The 18,716-nt window shown below is 44.8% G+C and overlaps 1 protein-coding gene across 1 annotated transcript in view; it reads right to left on the reverse strand.

The window, feature by feature from the left end:
* Window positions 1-8,222: 8,222 nt before the first annotated feature.
* The window catches only part of LOC147956954 (uncharacterized), a 35,450-nt gene continuing 24,956 nt past the window's right edge, over window positions 8,223-18,716 (reverse strand). The window contains exons 2-3 of the mRNA XM_087531520.1: window positions 17,030-17,636; window positions 8,223-8,716 (exon numbers count right to left, since the gene is read on the reverse strand). Coding sequence (XP_087387646.1) covers window positions 8,223-8,716; window positions 17,030-17,636 — 1,101 coding nt within the window. The remainder of the gene's footprint in view (window positions 8,717-17,029; window positions 17,637-18,716) is intronic.

The following is an 18,716-nucleotide window of genomic DNA, read 5'->3' on the forward strand; positions in this document are numbered from 1 at the left end:
GCCCCCTTCCACCATATTCCACCTCGGTCATATCGTTGTAGTGCTTAGGCGAAGCCCTGCGTCGGTAGTACATCATCATCGTCACCACGCCATTGTGCTGACAGAACTCATCCCCGAAGCTTTGCTGGATCGGAGCCCGGGGAGCGTCATCGAGCTGTACGTGTGCTAAGAACTCGGAGGTGCCGGAGTAACGGTGCTTGGATCGGTCGGATCGGGAAGACGTACGACTACTTCCTCTACATTGCGTCAACGCTTCCGCGTCAACGCTTCCGAGGGTACGTAGACATCACTCTCCCCTCTCGTTGCTATGCATCACCATGATCTTGCGTGTGCGTAGGAAATTTTTTGAAATTACTACGTACCCCAACAGTGGCATCCGAGCCTAGGTTTTATGGTTTGATGTTATATGCACGAGTAGAACACAAGTGAGTTGTGGGTGATATAAGTCATACAGCCTACCAGCATGTCATACTTTGGTTCGGCGGTATTGTTGGACGAAGCGGCCCGGACCGACATTACGCGTACGCTTACGCGAGACCGGTTCTCCCGATGTGCTTTGCACATAGGTCGCTTGCGGGTGACAGTTTCTCCAACTTTAGTTGAACTGAGTGTGGCTACGCCCGGTCCTTGCGAAGGTTAAAACAGCACCAACTTGACAAACTATCGTTGTGGTTTTGATGCGTAGGTGAGATTGGTTCTTGCTTAAGCCCGTAGTAGCCACGTAAAACTTGCAACAACAAAGTAGAGGATGTCTAACTTGTTTTTGCAGGGCATGTTGTGATGTGATATGGTCAAGACATGATGCTAAATTTTATTGTATGAGATGATCATGTTTTGTAACCGAGTTATCGGCAACTGGCAGGAGCCATATGGTTGTCGCTTTATTGTATGCAATGCAATCGCGCTGTAATGCTTTACTTTATCACTAAGCGGTAGCGATAGTCGTGGAAGCATAAGATTGGCGAGATGACAACGATGCTACGATGGAGATCAAGGTGTCGCGCCGGTGACGATGGTGATCACGACGGTGCTTCGAAGATGGAGATCACAAGCACAAGATGATGATGGCCATATCATATCACTTATATTGATTGCATGTGATGTTTATCTTTTATGCATCTTATCTTGCTTTGATTGACGGTAGCATTATAAGATGATCTCTCACTAATTATCAAGAAGTGTTCTCCCTGAGTATGCACCGTTGCGAAAGTTCTTCGTGCTGAGACACCACGTGATGATCGGGTGTGATAGGCTCTACGTTCAAATACAACGGGTGCAAAACAGTTGCACACGCGGAATACTCAGGTTATACTTGACGAGCCAAGCATATACAGATATGGCCTCGGAACACGGAGACCGAAAGGTCGAGCGTGAATCATATAGTAGATATGATCAACATAGTGATGTTCACCAATGAAACTACTCCATCTCACGTGATGATCGGACATGGTTTAGTTGATTTGGATCACGTGATCACTTAGAGGATTAGAGGGATGTCTATCTAAGTGGGAGTTCTTAAGTAATATGATTAAATTGAACTTAAATTTATCATGAACTTAGTCCTGGTAGTATTTTGCAAATTATGTTGTAGATCAATAGCTCGCGTTGTTGCTTCCCTGTGTTTATTTTGATATGTTCCTAGAGAAAATTGTGTTGAAAGATGTTAGTAGCAATGATGCGGATTGGATCCGTGATCTGAGGTTTATCCTCATTGCTGCACAGAAAAATTATGTCCTTGATGCACCGCTAGGTGACAGACCTATTGCAGGAGCAGATGCAGACGTTATGAATGTTTGGCTAGCTCAAAATGATGACTACTTGATAGTTTAGTGCACCATGCTTAATGGCTTAGAATCGGGACTTCAAAAACGTTTTGAACATCATGGACCATATGAGATGTTCCAGGAGTTGAAGTTAATATTTCAAGCAAATTCCCGAGTTGAGAGATATGAAGTCTCAAACAAGTTCTATAGCTAAAATATGGAGGAGAATCGCTCAACTAGTGAGCATGTGCTCAGATTGTCTGGGTACTACAATCGCTTGAATCAAGTGGGAGTTAATCTTCCAGATAAGATAGTGATTGACAGAATTCTCTAGTCACCATCACCAAGTTAGTAGAACTTCGTGATGAACTATAGTATGCAAGGGATGATGAAAACGAATCCCGAGCTTTTCATGATGATGAAATCGATGAAGGTAGAAATCAAGAAAGAGCATCAAGTGTTGATGGTTGACAAGATCACTAGTTTCACGAAAAGGGCAAAGGAAAAAAGGGGAACTTCAAGAAAAACAGCAAGCAAGTTGTTGCTCATGTGAAGAAGCCCAAGTCTGGTCCTAAGCCTGAGACTAAGTGCTTCTACTGCAAAGGGACTGGTCACTGGAAGCGGAACTACCCCAAGTGATTGGCGGATAAGAAGGATGGCAAAGTGAACATAAGTATATTTGATATACATGTTATTGATGTGTACTTTACTAGTGTTTATAGCAACCCCTCAGTATTTGATGCTAGTTCAGTTGCTAAGAGTAGTAACTCGAAACGGGAGTTGCAGAATGAACAGAGACTAGTTAAGGGTGAAGTGACGATGTGTGTTGGAAGTGGTTCCATGATTGATATGATCATCATCGCACACTCCCTATAATTTCGGGATTAGTGTTGAACCTAAATAAGTGTTATTTGGTGTTTGCGTTGAGCATGAATATGATTTGATCATGTTTATTGCAATACAGTTATTCATTTAAGTAAGAGAATAAATTGTTGTTCTGTTTACATGAATAAAACCTTATATGGTTACACACCCAATGAAAATGGTTCGTTGGATCTCGATCGTAGTGATACACATATTCATAATATTGAAACCAAAAGATGCAAAGTTAATAATGATAGTGCAACTTCTTTGTGGCGCTGCCGTTTAGGTCATATTGGTGTAAAGCGCATGAAAAAACTCCATGCTGATGGGCTTTTGGAATCACTTGATTATGAATCACTTGATGCTTGCAAACCATGCCTCATGGGCAAGATGACTAAAAACTCCGTTCTCCGGAACAATGGAGCGAGCAACTGACTTATTGGAAATAATACATACTGATGTATGCGATCTGATGAGTGTTAAGGCTCGCGGCGGGTATCGTTATTTTCTGACCTTCACAGATGATTTGAGAAGATATGGGTATATCTACTTGATGAAACATAAGTCTGAAATATTTGAAAAGATCAAAGAATTTCAGAGTGAAGTGGAGAATCATCGTAACAAGAAAATAAGGCTTCTACGATCTGATCGCAGAGACAAATATTTGAGTTACGAGTTTGGTCATCAATTAAAACAATGTGGAATAGTTTCACAAATTCGTGCCACCCGGAACACCACAGCATAATGGTGTGTCCGAACGTCATAGCCGTACTTTATTAGATATAGTGCAAATCTATGATGTTTCTTACCGATTTACCACTATCGTTTTTGAGGTTATGCATTAAAGACAGCTGCATTCACGTTAAAAAAGGGGCACCATCTAAGTCCGTTTAGACGACACAATCTGAACTGTGGTTTAGCAAGAAACCAAAGTTGCCGTTTCTTAAAGTTTGGGGTTGTGATGCTTATGTGAAAAAGTTTCATCCTGATAAGCTCAAAACCAAATCGGAGAAATATTTTTTCATAGGATACCCAAAAGGAGACTGTTGGGTACACCTTCTATCACAGATCCTAAGGCAAGACATTCGTTGCTTATAATGGATCCTTTCTAGAGAAGGAGTTTCTCTCGAAAGAAGTGAGTGGGAGGAAAGTAGAACTTGATAAGGTAATTGTACCTTCTCCCTTATCGGAAAGTAGTTCATCACAGAAATCTGTTCCTGTGACTACTACACCATTTAGTGAGGAAGCTAATGATGATGATCATAATACTTCAGATCAAGTTACTACCGAATCTCGTAGGTAAACCAGAGTGAGATCCGCACCAGAGTGGTACAGTAATCCTGTTCTGGAAGTCATGTTACTAGACCATGACGAACTTGCGAACTATGAGGAAGCGATGATGAGCCCAGATTCCGCAAAATGGCTTGAGGCCATGAAATCTGAGATGGGATTCATGTATGAAAACAAAGTATGGACTTTGGTTGACTTGCCCGATGATCGGCAAGCCATAGAAAATAAATGGATCTTCAAGAGGAAGACAGACGTTGATAGTAGTGTTACTATCTACAAAGCTAGAATTGTCGCAAAAGGTTTTCGACAAGTTCAAAGTGTTGACTACGATGAGAGTTTCTCACTCGTATCTATGCTTAAGTCTGTCCGAATCATGTTAGCAATTGCCGCATTTTATGAAATCTGGCAAATGGATAAACAAAACTGCATTCCTTAATGGATTTCTTAAAGAAGAGTTGTATATGATGCAACCAGTAGGTTTTGTCAATCCTAAAGGTGCTAACAAAATATGCAAGCTCTAGCGATTCATCTATGGACTGGTGCAAGCATCTCAGAGTTGGAATACATGCTTTGATAAGTTCATCAAAGCATATAGTTTTATACAGACTTGCGGTGAAGCCTGTATTTACAAGAAAGTGTGTGGGAGCACTACATCATTTCTGATAAGTATATGTGAATGACATATTGTTGATCAGAAATAATGTAGAATTATTCTGTAAAGCATAAAGGAGTGTTTGAAAGGAGTTTTTCAAAGAAAGACTTTGGTGAAGCTGCTTACATATTGAGTGTCAAGATCTATAGAGATAGATCAAGATGCTTGATAAGTTTTTTCAATAAATACATACCTTGACAAGATTTTGAAGTAGTTCAAAATGGAACAGTCAAAGAAAGAGTTTCTTGCCTATGTTACAAGGTGTGAAATTGAGTAAGACTCAAAGCCCGACCACGGCAGAAGATAGAAAGAGAATGAATGTCATTCCCTATGCCTTGGTCATAGGTTCTATAAAGTATGCCATGCTGTGTACCAGATCTATTGTATACCCTACCACTGAGTTTGGCAAGGGAGTACAATAGTGATCTAGGAGTAGATCACTGGACAGCGGTCAAAATTATCCTTAGTGGAATAAGGATATGTTTCTCGATTATGGAAGTGAAAAAAGGTTCGTCGTAAAGGGTTACGCCGATGCAAGTTTTGACACTAATCTAGATGACTCTAAGTCTCGGTCTAGATACATGTTGAAAGTGGGAGCAATTAGCTAGATTAGCTCCATGCAGAGCATTGTTGACATAGAAATTTGCAAAATACATGCGGATCTGAATGTGGCAGACCCGTTGACTAAGATTCTCTCACAAGCAAAACATGATCACACCTTAGTACTCTTTGGGTGTTAATCACATAGCGATGTGAACTAGATTATTGAATCCAGTAAACCCTTTGGGTGTTGGTCACATGGCGATGTGAACTATGGGTGTTAATCACATGGTGATGTGAACTATTGCTGTTAAATCACATGACGATGTGAACTAGATTATTGACTCTAGTGCAAGTGGGAGACTGAAGGAAATATGCCCCAGAGGCAATAATAAAGTTATTATTTATTTCCTTACATCATGATAAATGTTTATTATTCATGCTATAATTTTATTAACCGGAAACATAATACATGTGTGAATACATAGACAAACAGAGTGTCACTAGTATGCCTCTACTTGACTAGCTCGTTAAGCAAAGATGGTTATGTTTCCTAACCATGAACAAAGAGTTGTTATTTGATTAACGAGGTCACATCATTAGTTGAATGATCTGATTGACATGACCCATTCCATTAGCTTAGCACCCGATCGTTTAGTATGTTGCTATTGCTTTCTTCATGACTTATACATGTTCCTATGACTATGAGATTATGCAACTCCCGTTTAACGGAGGAACACTTTGTGTGCTACCAAACGTCACAACGTAACTGGGTGATTATAAAGGTGCTCTACAGGTGTCTCCAAAGATAGATGTTGGGTTGGCGTATTTCGAGATTAGGATTTGTCACTTCGATTGTCGGAGAGGTATCTCTGGGCCCTCTCGGTAATGCACATCACATAAGCCTTGCAAGCATTACAACTAATGAGTTAGTTGCGAGATGATGTATTACGGAACGATTAAAGAGACTTGCCGGTAACGAGATTGAACTAGGTATTGGATACCGACGATCGAATCTCGGGCAAGTAACATACCGATGACAAAGGGAACAACGTATGTTGTTATGCGGTCTGACCGATAAAGATCTTCGTAGAATATGTAGGAGCCAATATGGGCATCCAGGTCCCGCTATTGGTTATTGACCGGAGACGTGTCTCGGTCATGTCTACATTGTTCTCGAACCGTAGGGTCCGCACGCTTAACGTTACAATGACAGTTATTATGAGTTTATGCATTTTGATGTACCGAAGTTAGTTCGGTGTCCCGGATGTGATCACGGACATGACGAGGAGTCTGGAAATGGTCGAGACATAAAGATTGATATATTGGAAGCCTATGTTTGGATATCTGAAGTGTTCCGGGTGAAATCGGGATTTTACCGGAGTACCGGGAGGTTACCGGAACCCCCCGGGAGCTATATGGGCCTTAGTGGGCTTTAGTGGAAAAGAGAAGGGGCAGCCCAAGATGGGCCGCGCGCCTCCCCCCTCCCCTAGTCCTATTAGGACAAGGAGAGGTGGCCGGCCCCCCTCTCTCTTTTCCCCCCTCCGCGAATCCTATTCCAACTAGGATTGGGGGGGGGGGAATCCTACACCCAAGGGGATAGGACTCCTCCTGGCGCGCCACCCCTTGGCCGGCCGCACCCCCCCTAGACCCTTTATATACGGAGGCAGGGGAACCCCAGAGACAAAAATTGATCTACGTGATCGTTCCTTAGCCGTGTGCGGTGCCCCCTTCCACCATATTCCACCTCGGTCATATCGTTGTAGTGCTTAGGCGAAGCCCTGCGTCGGTAGTACATCATCATCGTCACCACGCCGTTGTGCTGACGGAACTCATCCCCGAAGCTTTGCTGGATCAGAGCCCGGGGAGCGTCATCGAGCTGTACGTGTGCTAAGAACTCGGAGGTGCCGGAGTAACGGTGCTTGGATCGGTCGGATCGGGAAGACGTATGACTACTTCCTCTACGTTGCGTCAACGCTTCCGCTTTGGTCTACAAGGGTACATAGATAACACTCTCCCCTCTCGTTGCTATGCATCACCATGATCTTGCGTGTGCGTTGGAATTTTTTTGAAATTACTACGTACCCCAACACTCGCTTGTCTTCTTTAGTTCGCCAGGGCCTCTTAGGGTCCGTATCTGGAGATGTCTCCTTACATTGTAATGGTTACAGACTTGGCAAACAGACTCAGTTACCTTATCCTACTAGTGAGTTTGTATCTCAGCGTCCTTTTGACTTAGTTCATTCTGATGTCTGGGGTCCTGCTCCCTTTGATTCGAAAGGTGGTCATCGCTATTATGTTTTGTTTATTGATGATTTCTCTCGCTACACTTGGCTCTACTTCATGAAATCTCGTAGCGAGGTTCTCCCTATATACAAACGCTTTGCTGCCATGGCTCACTCCCAGTTTGCCATGCCCATTCGCACTTTTCATGCTGACTCCGCTGGAGAGTATATCTCTCAGCTGTTGCGTGTTTTTCTCGCGGAACAGGGTACTCTTGCCCAGTTCTGTTGACCTGGTGCTCATGCTCAGAATGGCATTGCCGAACGAAAGCATCGTCATTTGCTTGAGACGGCTCGTGCGCTGATGATTTCTGCTTCCCTTCCACCCCATTTTTGGGCTGAGGCTATTTCCGCATCCACCTATCTCATCAACATTCAGCGCTCGTCTGCTCTGCAGGGTGGTATTCCTATGGAGTGTCTTACTAGTCTCTCTCCTGACTACTCCGCTCTTCGTATGTTTGGATGCGTGTGCTATGTTCTTCTTGCCCCCCGAGAATGCACCAAACTGACTGCTCAGTCAGTTGAGTGTGTTTTCCTTGCTAGAGTGATGAGCACAAGGGATATCGATGTTGGGATCCTGTGGGTCGTCGCTTGCGCATCTCCCGTGATGTGACTTTTGACGAGTCTCGTTCTTACTACCCACATTCTTCTTCCTTGAGTTTCTCTGTGGACGACCTTTCTTTCCTACTCCTTCCTGATACACCCGGCTATGTGCCTCATGTGTCACCTCTTCCTCCGGCACCTCTCGTTCTTTCTCATTCCCCACCGACACCATCTTCTCCATCCTCCTCCTCCACCTCTCCACCATCATCTCCAGTCCGTCACCCTCTCTCACCGTTTCCTCTCCACTATACTCGCTGATCTCGTACTGAGGATGTCTCCTCTGACGAGCCTTCCACCTCTGGTGCACCTCCTCTCACGCCTCCCCCAGTTCACAACCTCCGTGCTCGGCCTTGCCCCACGCCTGATCGCTACTCCCCTGATCGCTATGGTCTCTCTGTTATTACTGAGCCCACTTCCTACCGAACTGCCATGACTCAGCCTGAATGGCAACTTGCGATGGCCGAAGAGCTTGCTGCTCTTGAGTGCTCTGGCACATGGGATCTGGTTCCCCTTCCTTCCGGTGTCAGTCCCATCACCTGCAAGTGGGTCTACAAGATTAAGACTCGCTCCGATGGTTCTCTTGAGCGCTACAAAGCTCGTCTTGTGGCCCGTGGTTTTCAGCAGGAGCAGGGGCGCGATTATGATGAGACATTCGCTCCTGTGGCCCACATGACCACTGTCCGCACTCTCCTTGCTGTGGCTTCTGTTCGCCAGTGGTCTGTTGGGGAACGTAGCAGAAATTCAAAATTTTCTACGCATCACCAAGGTCAATCTATGGAGTAAGCTAGCAACGAGGGGAAGAACAGTGCATCTACATACCCTTGTAGATCGCTAAGCGGAAGCGTTCAAGTGAACGGGGCTGATGGAGTCCTACTCGTCGTGATCCAAATCACCGATGATCCTAGTGCCGAACGGACAGCACCTCCGCGTTCAACACACGTACAGCCCGGTGACGTCTCCCATGCCTTGATCCAGCAAGGAGAGAGGGAGAGGTTGAGGAAGACTCCATCCAGCAGCAGCGCGACGGCGTGGTGGTGGTGGAGGAGCGTGGCAATCCTGCAGGGCTTCGCCAAGCACCACGGGAGAGGAGAAGGACTTGGGAGAGGGGAAGGGCTGCGCCAGAACATTGGTGCGGCTACCCTCCCACCCCCCACATATATATAGGGGCAAGGGAGAGGGGGGCCGGCCCCCTCAGATCCCATCTGAGGAGGGGGCGGCGGCCAGGAGGGGGTGCCTTGCTCCCCAAGGCAAGGGGGCGCCCCCTTTAGGGTTCCCCAAACCCTTAGGCGCATGGGCCCTAGGGAGGGAGGCGCCCAGCCCACTAAGGGGCTGGTCCCTCTCCACATACAGCCCATAGGACCCTCCGGGGCAGGTGGACCCTCCCGGTGGACCCCAGGAACCCCTTTGGTGGTCCCGGTACAATACCGGCAACCCTCGAATTATTCCGGTGACCGTATGATGACTTCCCATATATAAATCTTTACCCCCGGACCATTCCGGAACTCCTCGTGACGTCCGGGATCTCATCCGGGACTCCGAACAACATTCGGTAACCACATACAAACTTCCTTTATAACCCTAGCGTCATCGAACCTTAAGTGTGTAGACCCTACGGGTTCGGGAACCATGCAGACATGACCGAGACATTCTCCGGTCAATAACCAACAGTCTCGATTCATGCCAACCCAACAGACACTTTCGGAGATACCCGTAGTGTACCTTTATAGCCACCCAGTTACGTTGTGACGTTTGGCACACCCAAAGCATTCCTACGGTATCCGGTAGTTGCACAATCTCATGGTCTAAGGAAATGAGACTTGACATTACAAAAGCTTTAGCATACGAACTACACGATCTTTGTGCTAGGCTTAGTATTGGGTCTTGTCCATCACATGATTCTCCTAATGATGTGATCCCGTTATCAACGACATCCAATGTCCATGGTCAGGAAACCGTAACCATCTATTGATCAACGAGCTAGTCAACTAGAGGCTTACTAGGGACATGGTGTTGTCTATGTATCCACACATGTATCTGAGTTTCCTATCAATACAATTATAGCATGGATAATAAACGATTATCATGAACAAGGAAATATAATAATAATCAATTTATTATTGCCTCTAGGGCATAGTTCCAACAGTCTCCCACTTGCACTAGATTCAATAATCTAGTTCACATCGCCATGTGATTAACATTCACAGGTCACATCGCCATGTGATTAACATTCACAGGTCACATCGCCATGTGACCAACATCCAAAGAGTTTACTAGAGTTCATAATCTAGTTCACATCACTATGTGATTAACACTCAATGAGTTCTGGGTTTGATCATGTTGCTTGTGAGAGAGGTTTTAGTCAACGGGTCTGCAATATTCAGATCCGTATGTACTTCGCAAATCTCTGCGCTATATTTGGAGCCATTTCAAATAACTGTTCTACTTGGAGCTTATTCCAAATAGTTGCTCCATTATACGTATCCGGTATCTCTACTCAGAGCTATCTGGATAGGTGTTAAGCTTGCATCGACGTAAATCTTTACGTCGAACTCTTTATCACCTCCATAATCAAGAAACATATCCTTATTCCTCTAAGGATAATTTTGACCGCTATCTGGTGATCTGCTCCTAGATCACCTTTGCACCCTCTCGCCAGACATGTGGCAAGGCACACATCAGGTGCGGTACTCAGCATGGCATACTGTATAGAGCCTATGACAAAAGCATAGGGGACGACCTTCGTCCTTCCTCTTTCTTCTGCTGTGGTTGAGCTTTAAGTCTTAACTTCATACTTTACAACTCAGGCAAGAACTCCTTCTTTGGCTGATCCATCTTGAACACCTTCAAGATCATGTCAAGGTATGTGCTCATTTGAAAGTACGATTAAGCGTTTTGATCTATCCTTATAGATCTTGATGCTCAATGTTCAAGTAGCTTAATCCAGGTTTTCCATTGAAAAACACTTTTCAAATAATTCTTCATGCTTTCCAGAAATTCTACATCATTTCCGATCTACAATATGTCATCCACATATACTTATCAGAAATGTCGTAGTGCTCCCACTCACTTTATTGTAAATACAAGTTTCTAACAAACTTTGTATAAACCCATAGACTTTGATTACTCCATCAAAGTGTATATTCCGACTCCGAGATGCTTGCTCTAGTCCATGGAAGGATCGCTGGAGCTAGCATACCTTTTAGCATCCTTAGGATAGACAAAACCTTTCTGATTGTATCACATACAACCTTTCCTTACGAAAACTGGTAAGGAAACTTGTTTTGACATCCATCTGCCAGATTTCATAAATGCAGCTTATGCTAACATGATTCCAACGGACTTAAGCATCGCTATGAGTGAGAAAGTCTCATCGCAGTCAACTCCTTGAACTTGTCGGAAAACATCTTAACGACAAGTCGAGCTTTCTTAATGGTGACACTTACCATCATTGTCCGTCTTCCTTCTAAAATCCATCTGTACTCAACAGCCTTACGACCATCGAGTTGTTCTGCCAAAGTCTACACTTTGTTTTCATACATGGATCCTCTCTCGGATTTTATGGCCTCGAGCCATTTTTTGGAATCCGGGCCCACCATCGCTTCTCCATAGCTCATAGGTTCATCCTTGTCCAACAACGTGACCTTTAAGATAGGGTTACCACTTAGAAGTTGTACACACCCTTGTCAACCTATGAGGTTCGATAGTAACTCAATCTGAAGCTCCATGATCATCATCATTAGCTTTCTCTTCAACTGAGGCAGGGGCCACAGAAACATTTTTCTTATGCTGCGCTACTCTCTGGTCGAAGTAAAGGTTCAACAACCTTATCAAGTTCTATCTTCCTCCCACTCAATTCTTTCGAGAGAAACTTTTCCTCGAGAAAGGACCTGTTTCTAGAAACAATAACTTTTGCTTCCGGATCTGAAATAGGAGGTATACCCAACTATTTTTGGGTATTCTATGAAGATGCATTCATCCGCTTTGGGTTCGAGCTTATCAGCCTGAAACCTTTTCATATAAGCGTCGCAGCCCCAAACTTTCAAGAAACGACAGCTTAGGTTTCTCTAAACCATAGTTCATACGGTGTCATCTCAACGGAATTACGTGGTGCCCTATTTAAAGTGAATGTGGTTGTCTCTAATGCCTAACCCATGAACGATAGTGGTAATTCGATAAGAGACATCATGGTATGCCCCATATCCAATGGGGTGCATTTATGATGTTCGGACACACCATCACACTATGGTGTTCCAGGCGGTGTTAGTTGTGAAACAATTTCCACAATGTCTCAATTGTGTACCAAACTCGCAACTCAGATATTCATCTCTATGATCATATCATAGACATTTTATCCTCTTGTCACGATGATCTTCAACTTCACTCTGAAATTACTTGAACCATTCAATAATTCATACTTGTGTTTCATCAAGTAAATATACTCAGTATCTACTCAAATCATCTGTGAAGTAAGAACATAACGATATCCACTGCGTGCCTTAGCACTCATTGGACTGCACACATCAAAATGTATTACTTCCAACAAGTTGCTTTCTTGTTCCATTTTACTGAAACCGAGGCTTTCAGTCATCTTGCCATGTGGTATGATTTGCATGTCTCAAGCGATTCAAAATCAAGTGAGTCCAAACGGTCCATCTGCATGGAGTTTCTTCATGCGTATATACCAATAGACATGGTTCGCATGTCTCAAACTTTTCAAAAAACGAGTGAGTCCAAAGATCCCTCAACATGGAGCTTCTTCATGCGTTTCATACCAATATGACTTACATAGCAGTGCCACAAGTAAGTGGTACTATCATTACTATCTTATACCTTTTGGCATGAAAATGTGTATCACTACGATCGGGATGGTATTATTCAAATAAACAGAGTAACCATTATTCTCCTTAAATGAATAACTGTATTGCGATAAACATAATCCAATCATGTCTATGCCCAACGCAAACACCAAATAACAATTATTTAGGTTTTAATACCAATCTCGATGGTAGAGGGAGCGTATGATATTTGATTACATCAACCTTGGAAACGCTTCCAACACATATCGTCATCTCACCTTTAGCTAGTCTCCGTTTATTTCGTAGCCTTTTATTTCGAGTTACTAACACTTAGCAACCGAACCGGTATCTAATACCCTGGTGCTACTAGGAGTACTAGTAAAGTACACATTAACATAATTTATATCCAATATACTTCTATCGACCTTGCCAGCCTTCTCATCTACCAAGTATCTAGGGTAATTCTGCTCAAGTGGCTGTTCCTCTTGTTACGGAAGCACTTAGTCTCGGGTTTGGGTTCAACCTTGGGTTTCTCCACTAGAGCAGCAGCTGATTTGCCATTTCATGAAGTATCCCTTCTTGCCCTTGCCCTTCTTGAAACTAGTGGTTTCACCAACCATCAACAATTGATGCTCCTTCTTGATTTCTACTTTCGCGGTGTCGAACATCGCGAATACCTCAAGGATCATATCTATCCCTAATATGTTATAGTTCATCACGAAGCTCTAGCAGCTTGGTGGTAATGACTTTGGAGAAACATCACTATCCCACCTGGAAGATCAACTCCCACTCGGTTCAAATGATTGTTGTACTCAGACAATATGAGCACAAGCTCAACAATTGAGCTTTCTCCCTCAGTTTGCAGGCTAAGATAATCGTCGGAGGTCTTATACCTCTTGACGTGGGCACGAGCCTGAAATCCCAATTTCAGCCCTCGAAACATCTCATATGTTCCGCGACGTTTCGAAATCGTCTATGGTGCCTCAACTCTAAACCGTTTAACTGAACTATCACGAAGTTATCAAACCGTGTATGTTAGATGTTCGCAACACCCACAGACGACGTTCGAGGTTCAGCACACTGAGCGGTGCATTAAGGACATAAGCCTTCTACGAAGCAACGAGGACAATCCTCAGTTTACAGACCTAGTCCGCATAATTGCTACTATCAACTTTCAACTAAATTTTCTCTAGGATCGTATCTAAACAGTAGAACTGAAGCGCGAGCTACGACATAATTTGCGAAGATCTTTTGACTATGTTCAGGATAATTAAGTTCATCTTATGAACTCCCACTCAGATAGACATCCCTCTAGTCATCTAAGTGATTACATGATCCGAGTCAACTAGGCCGTGTCCGATCATCACGTGATACGGACTAGTCATCATCGGTGAACATCTTCATGTTGATCGTATCTACCATACGACTCATGCTCGACCTTTCGGTCTCTTGTGTTCTGAGGCCATGTCTGTACATGCTAGGCTCGTCAAGTCAACCTAAGTGTTTCGCGTGTGTAAATCTGGCTTACACCCGTTGTATGTGAACGTAAGAATCTATCACACCCAATCATCACGTGGTGCTTCGAAACGACGATCTTTCGCAACGGTGCACAGTTAGGGGGAACACTTTCTTGAAATTTTAATGAGGGATCATCTTATTTAACCTACCGTCGTTCTAAGCAAATAAGATGTAATAGCATGATAAACATCACATGCAATCAAATAGTGACATGATATGGCCGTCATCACTTTGCTCCTTTCAATCTCCATCTTCGGGGCTCCATGATCATCATCGTCACCGGCATGACACCATGATCTCCATCATCATGATCTCCATCATTGTGTCTTCATGAAGTTGTCTCGCCAACTATTACTTCTACTACTACAGCTAACGGTTAGCAATAAAGTAAAGTAATTACATGACGTTTATGTTGACACGCAGGTCATAAATAAATTAAGACAACTCCTATGGCTCCTGCCGGTTGTCATACTCATCGACATGCAAGTCGTGATTCCTATTACAAGAACATGATCGATCTCATACATCACATATATCGTTCATCACATCCTTTGGCCATATCACATCACAAAACACTTGCTGCAAAAACAAGTTAGACATCCTCTAATTGTTGTTGCAAGTTTTTTTACGTGGCTGCTATAGGTTGCTAGCAAGAACGTTTCTTACCTATGCCAAAACCAGAACGTGAACTGCCAATTTCTATTTACCCTTCATAAGGACCCTGTTCATCGAATCCGATCCGACTAAAGTGGGAGAGACAGACACCCGCCAGCCACCTTGTGCAACTTGTGCATGTCAGTCGGTGGAACCGGTCTCACGTAAGCGTACGTGTAAGGTTGGTCCGGGCCGCTTCATCCCACAATGCCGCCGAATCAAAATAAGACTAGTAACGGCAAAATAATTGACAATATCGATGCCCACAACTGCTTTGTGTTCTACTCGTGCATAGAAACTACGCATAGACCTAGCTCATGATGCCACTGTTGGGGAACGGAGCAGAAACTCAATTTATTATCTACGCATCACCAAGATCAATCTATGGAGTAAGCTAGCAATGAGCGGAAGAAGAGTGCATCTACATGCCCTTGTAGATCGCTAAGCGGAAGCGTACAAGTGAACGGGGTTGATGGAGTCGTACTCGTCGTGATCCAAATCACCGATGATCCTAGTGCCGAACGGACGGCACCTCCGCGTTCAACACACGTACAGCCCGGTGACGTCTCCCATGCCTTGATCCAGCAAGGATAGAGGGAGAGGTTGAGGAAGACTCCATCCAGCAGCAGCACGACGGCGTGGTGGTGGTGGAGGAGCGTGGCAATCCTGCAGGGCTTCGCCAAGCACCACGGGAGAGGAGAAGGACTTGGGAGAGGGGAAGGGCTGCGCCAGAACATTGGTGCGGCTGCCCTCCCACCCCCCACATATATATAGGGGCAAGGGAGAGGGGGGCCAGCCCCCTCAGATCCCATCTGAGGAAGGGGCGGCGGCCAGGAGGGGGTGCCTTGCCCCCCAAGGCAAGGGGGCGCCCCCCCCTTTAGGGTTCCCCAAACCCTTAGGCGCATGGGCCCTAGGGGGGGAGGCGCCCAGCCCACTAAGGGGCTGGTCCCTCTCCACATACAGCCCATAGGACCCTCCGGGGCAGTTGGACCCTCCCGGTGGACCCCAGGAACCCCTTTGGTGGTCCCGGTACAATACCGGCAACCCCCGAATTATTCTGGTTACCGTATGATGACTTCCCATATATAAATCTTTACCTCCGGACCATTCCGGAACTCCTCGTGGTGTCCGGGATCTCATTCGGGACTCCGAACAACATTCGGTAACCACATACAAACTTCCTTTATAACCCTAGCGTCATCGAACCTTAAGTGTGTAGACCCTACGGGTTCGGGAACCATGCAGACATGACCGAGACGTTCTCCGGTCAATAACCAACAGCGGGATCTGGATACCCATGTTGGCTCCCACATGTTCCACGATGATCTCATTGGATGAACCACGGTGTCGAGGATTCAATCAATCCCGTATTCAATTCCCTTTGTCTAGCGGTATTGTACTTGCCCGAGATTCGATCGTCGGTATCCCGATACCTTGTTCAATCTCGTTACCGGCAAGTCTCTTTACTCGTTCCGTAACACATCATCCCGTGATCAACTCCTTGATCACATTGTGCACATTATGATGATGTCCTACCGAGTGGGCCCAGAGATACCTCTCCGTCACACGGAGTGACAAATCCCAGTCTCGATTCGTGCCAACCCAACAGACACTTTCGGAGATACCCGTAGTGTACCTTTATAGCCACCCAGTTACGTTGTGACGTTTGGCACACCCAAAGCATTCCTACGGTATCCGGGAGTTGCACAATCTCATGGTCTAAGGAAATGATACTTGACATTAGAAAAGCTTTAGCATACGAACTACACGATCTTTGTGCTAGGCTTAGGATTGGGTCTTGTCCATCACATCATTCTCCTAATGATGTGATCCCGTTATCAACGACATCCAATGTCCATGGTCAGGAAACCGTAACCATCTATTGATCAACGAGCTAGTCAACTAGAGGCTTACTAGGGACATGGTGTTGTCTATGTATCCACACATGTATCTGAGTTTCCTATCAATACAATTATAGCATGGATAATAAACGATTATCATGAACAAGGAAATATAATAATAATCAATTTATTATTGCCTCTAGGGCATATTTCCAACATGGTCTATCTCTCAACTTGATGTTCAGAACGCTTTTCTCAATGGCGAGTTGCGTGAGGAGGTTTATATGCAGCCACCACCGGGGTACTATGCTCCTGATGGTATGGTCTGTAGACTTCGCCGCTCCCTCTATGGTATCAAACAGGCCCCTCACGCCTGGTTTGAGCGCTTCGCCTCTGTGGTGACTGCCGCTGGTTTCTTGCCCAGTAATCATGATCCTGCGTTGTTTGTTCACACGTCTCCTCGTGGTCGGACTCTTCTCCTTCTCTATGCTGATGACATGATCATCACTGGTGACGACTCTGAGTACATTGCCTTTGTTAAGGCTCGCCTTCGAGACCAGTTTCTCATGACTGGTCTTGGTCCTCTTCGCTATTTTCTTGGGATTGAGATCTCCTCGACCCCTGATGGCTTCTACATCTCCCAAGAAAAATATATTCAGGATCTTCTTGCTCGTGATGCTCTTGGTGATGAGCGCACTGTTGTGACTCCTATGGAGCTCAACGTTCAGCTTCGTGCCTCTGATGGTGACCCTCTTCCTAATCCCACTCACTATCGTCGCCTCGTTGGCAGCCTTGTCTATCTTGCTGTTACGCGTCCTTGTTGGAAATATGCCCTAGAGGCAATAATAAAAGGATTATTATTATATTTCCTTGTTCATGATAATTGTCTATTGCTCATGCTATAATTGTGTTATCCGGAAATCGTAATACATGTGTGAATACATAGACCACAACCTGTTGAAAGTGCGTTATATCGACTAGAGGGGGGTGAATAGGCGATTTTTATGAAAGTCTTCAAAACGTGAGAGTTGTGAAGACAAACAGTGAAGATCATAACTATTACTATGCAGCGGAAGTTAGATTACACTAGGCCAGCCATGGTCATGTATTCAATAGAGTGAAAGCGCAATGACAAACAGCCTCAGTGTAATAAGGATCAGGTGGGAAGAAGTTATGAAGCCAAATAGATCATACATTCATGTTGTGAAGACAAAAGATAAAGCAAGCATGCAATGTCTTCACAATGAATAACTGTAAGTGAAAGGAAGTGAAGATGAAACCAGTGATGCGTTGAAGACAATGATTTGTTGGACCAGTTCCAGTTGCTGTGACAACTGTACGTCTGGTTGGAGCGGCTAGGTATTTAAACCAAAGGACACACAGTCCCGAACACCCAGTCAAGGACACTTAGTCCAAGACACCCAGTCCTCACCGTTTTCTCCTTGAGCTAAGGTCACACAGACCTCGCCCAATCACTCAGGTAAGTCTTCAAGGTAGACTCCCAAACCTTCACAGACTTCGTTCACTGACAATCCACAATTTCTCTTGGATGCTCAGAACGCGATGCCTAACCGTCTGGAGAATGCACAGTTCTCAAGTGTAATAAGTCTTCAGATCACACAGACACGAAGACTTAAGTGATGCCCAATTTGCTCTGGCTCTGGGTGGTTAGGGCTTTTCTCCTCACTGGGAATTTTTCTTTCAAAGGCTTCGAGGTGGGTTGCTCTTAAACGACAAAAGCCGTGCACTGAAATCTGAGCAGCCAACCGTTTATGGTTGTGGGGGGTGGACTATTTATAGCCACTTGGCAACCCGACCTGATCTGTCCGAAATGACCCTGGGTCACTAAGGAACTGACACGTGTACCAACGGTCGAATTTTGAACTCACACGACAACTTTACTTGGGCTACAA

Source organism: Triticum urartu, chromosome 7A (assembly GCF_056163025.1).
Source record: "Triticum urartu cultivar PI428250 chromosome 7A, HENAU_Tu73, whole genome shotgun sequence".
Taxonomy (NCBI): Eukaryota; Viridiplantae; Streptophyta; class Magnoliopsida; order Poales; family Poaceae; genus Triticum; species Triticum urartu.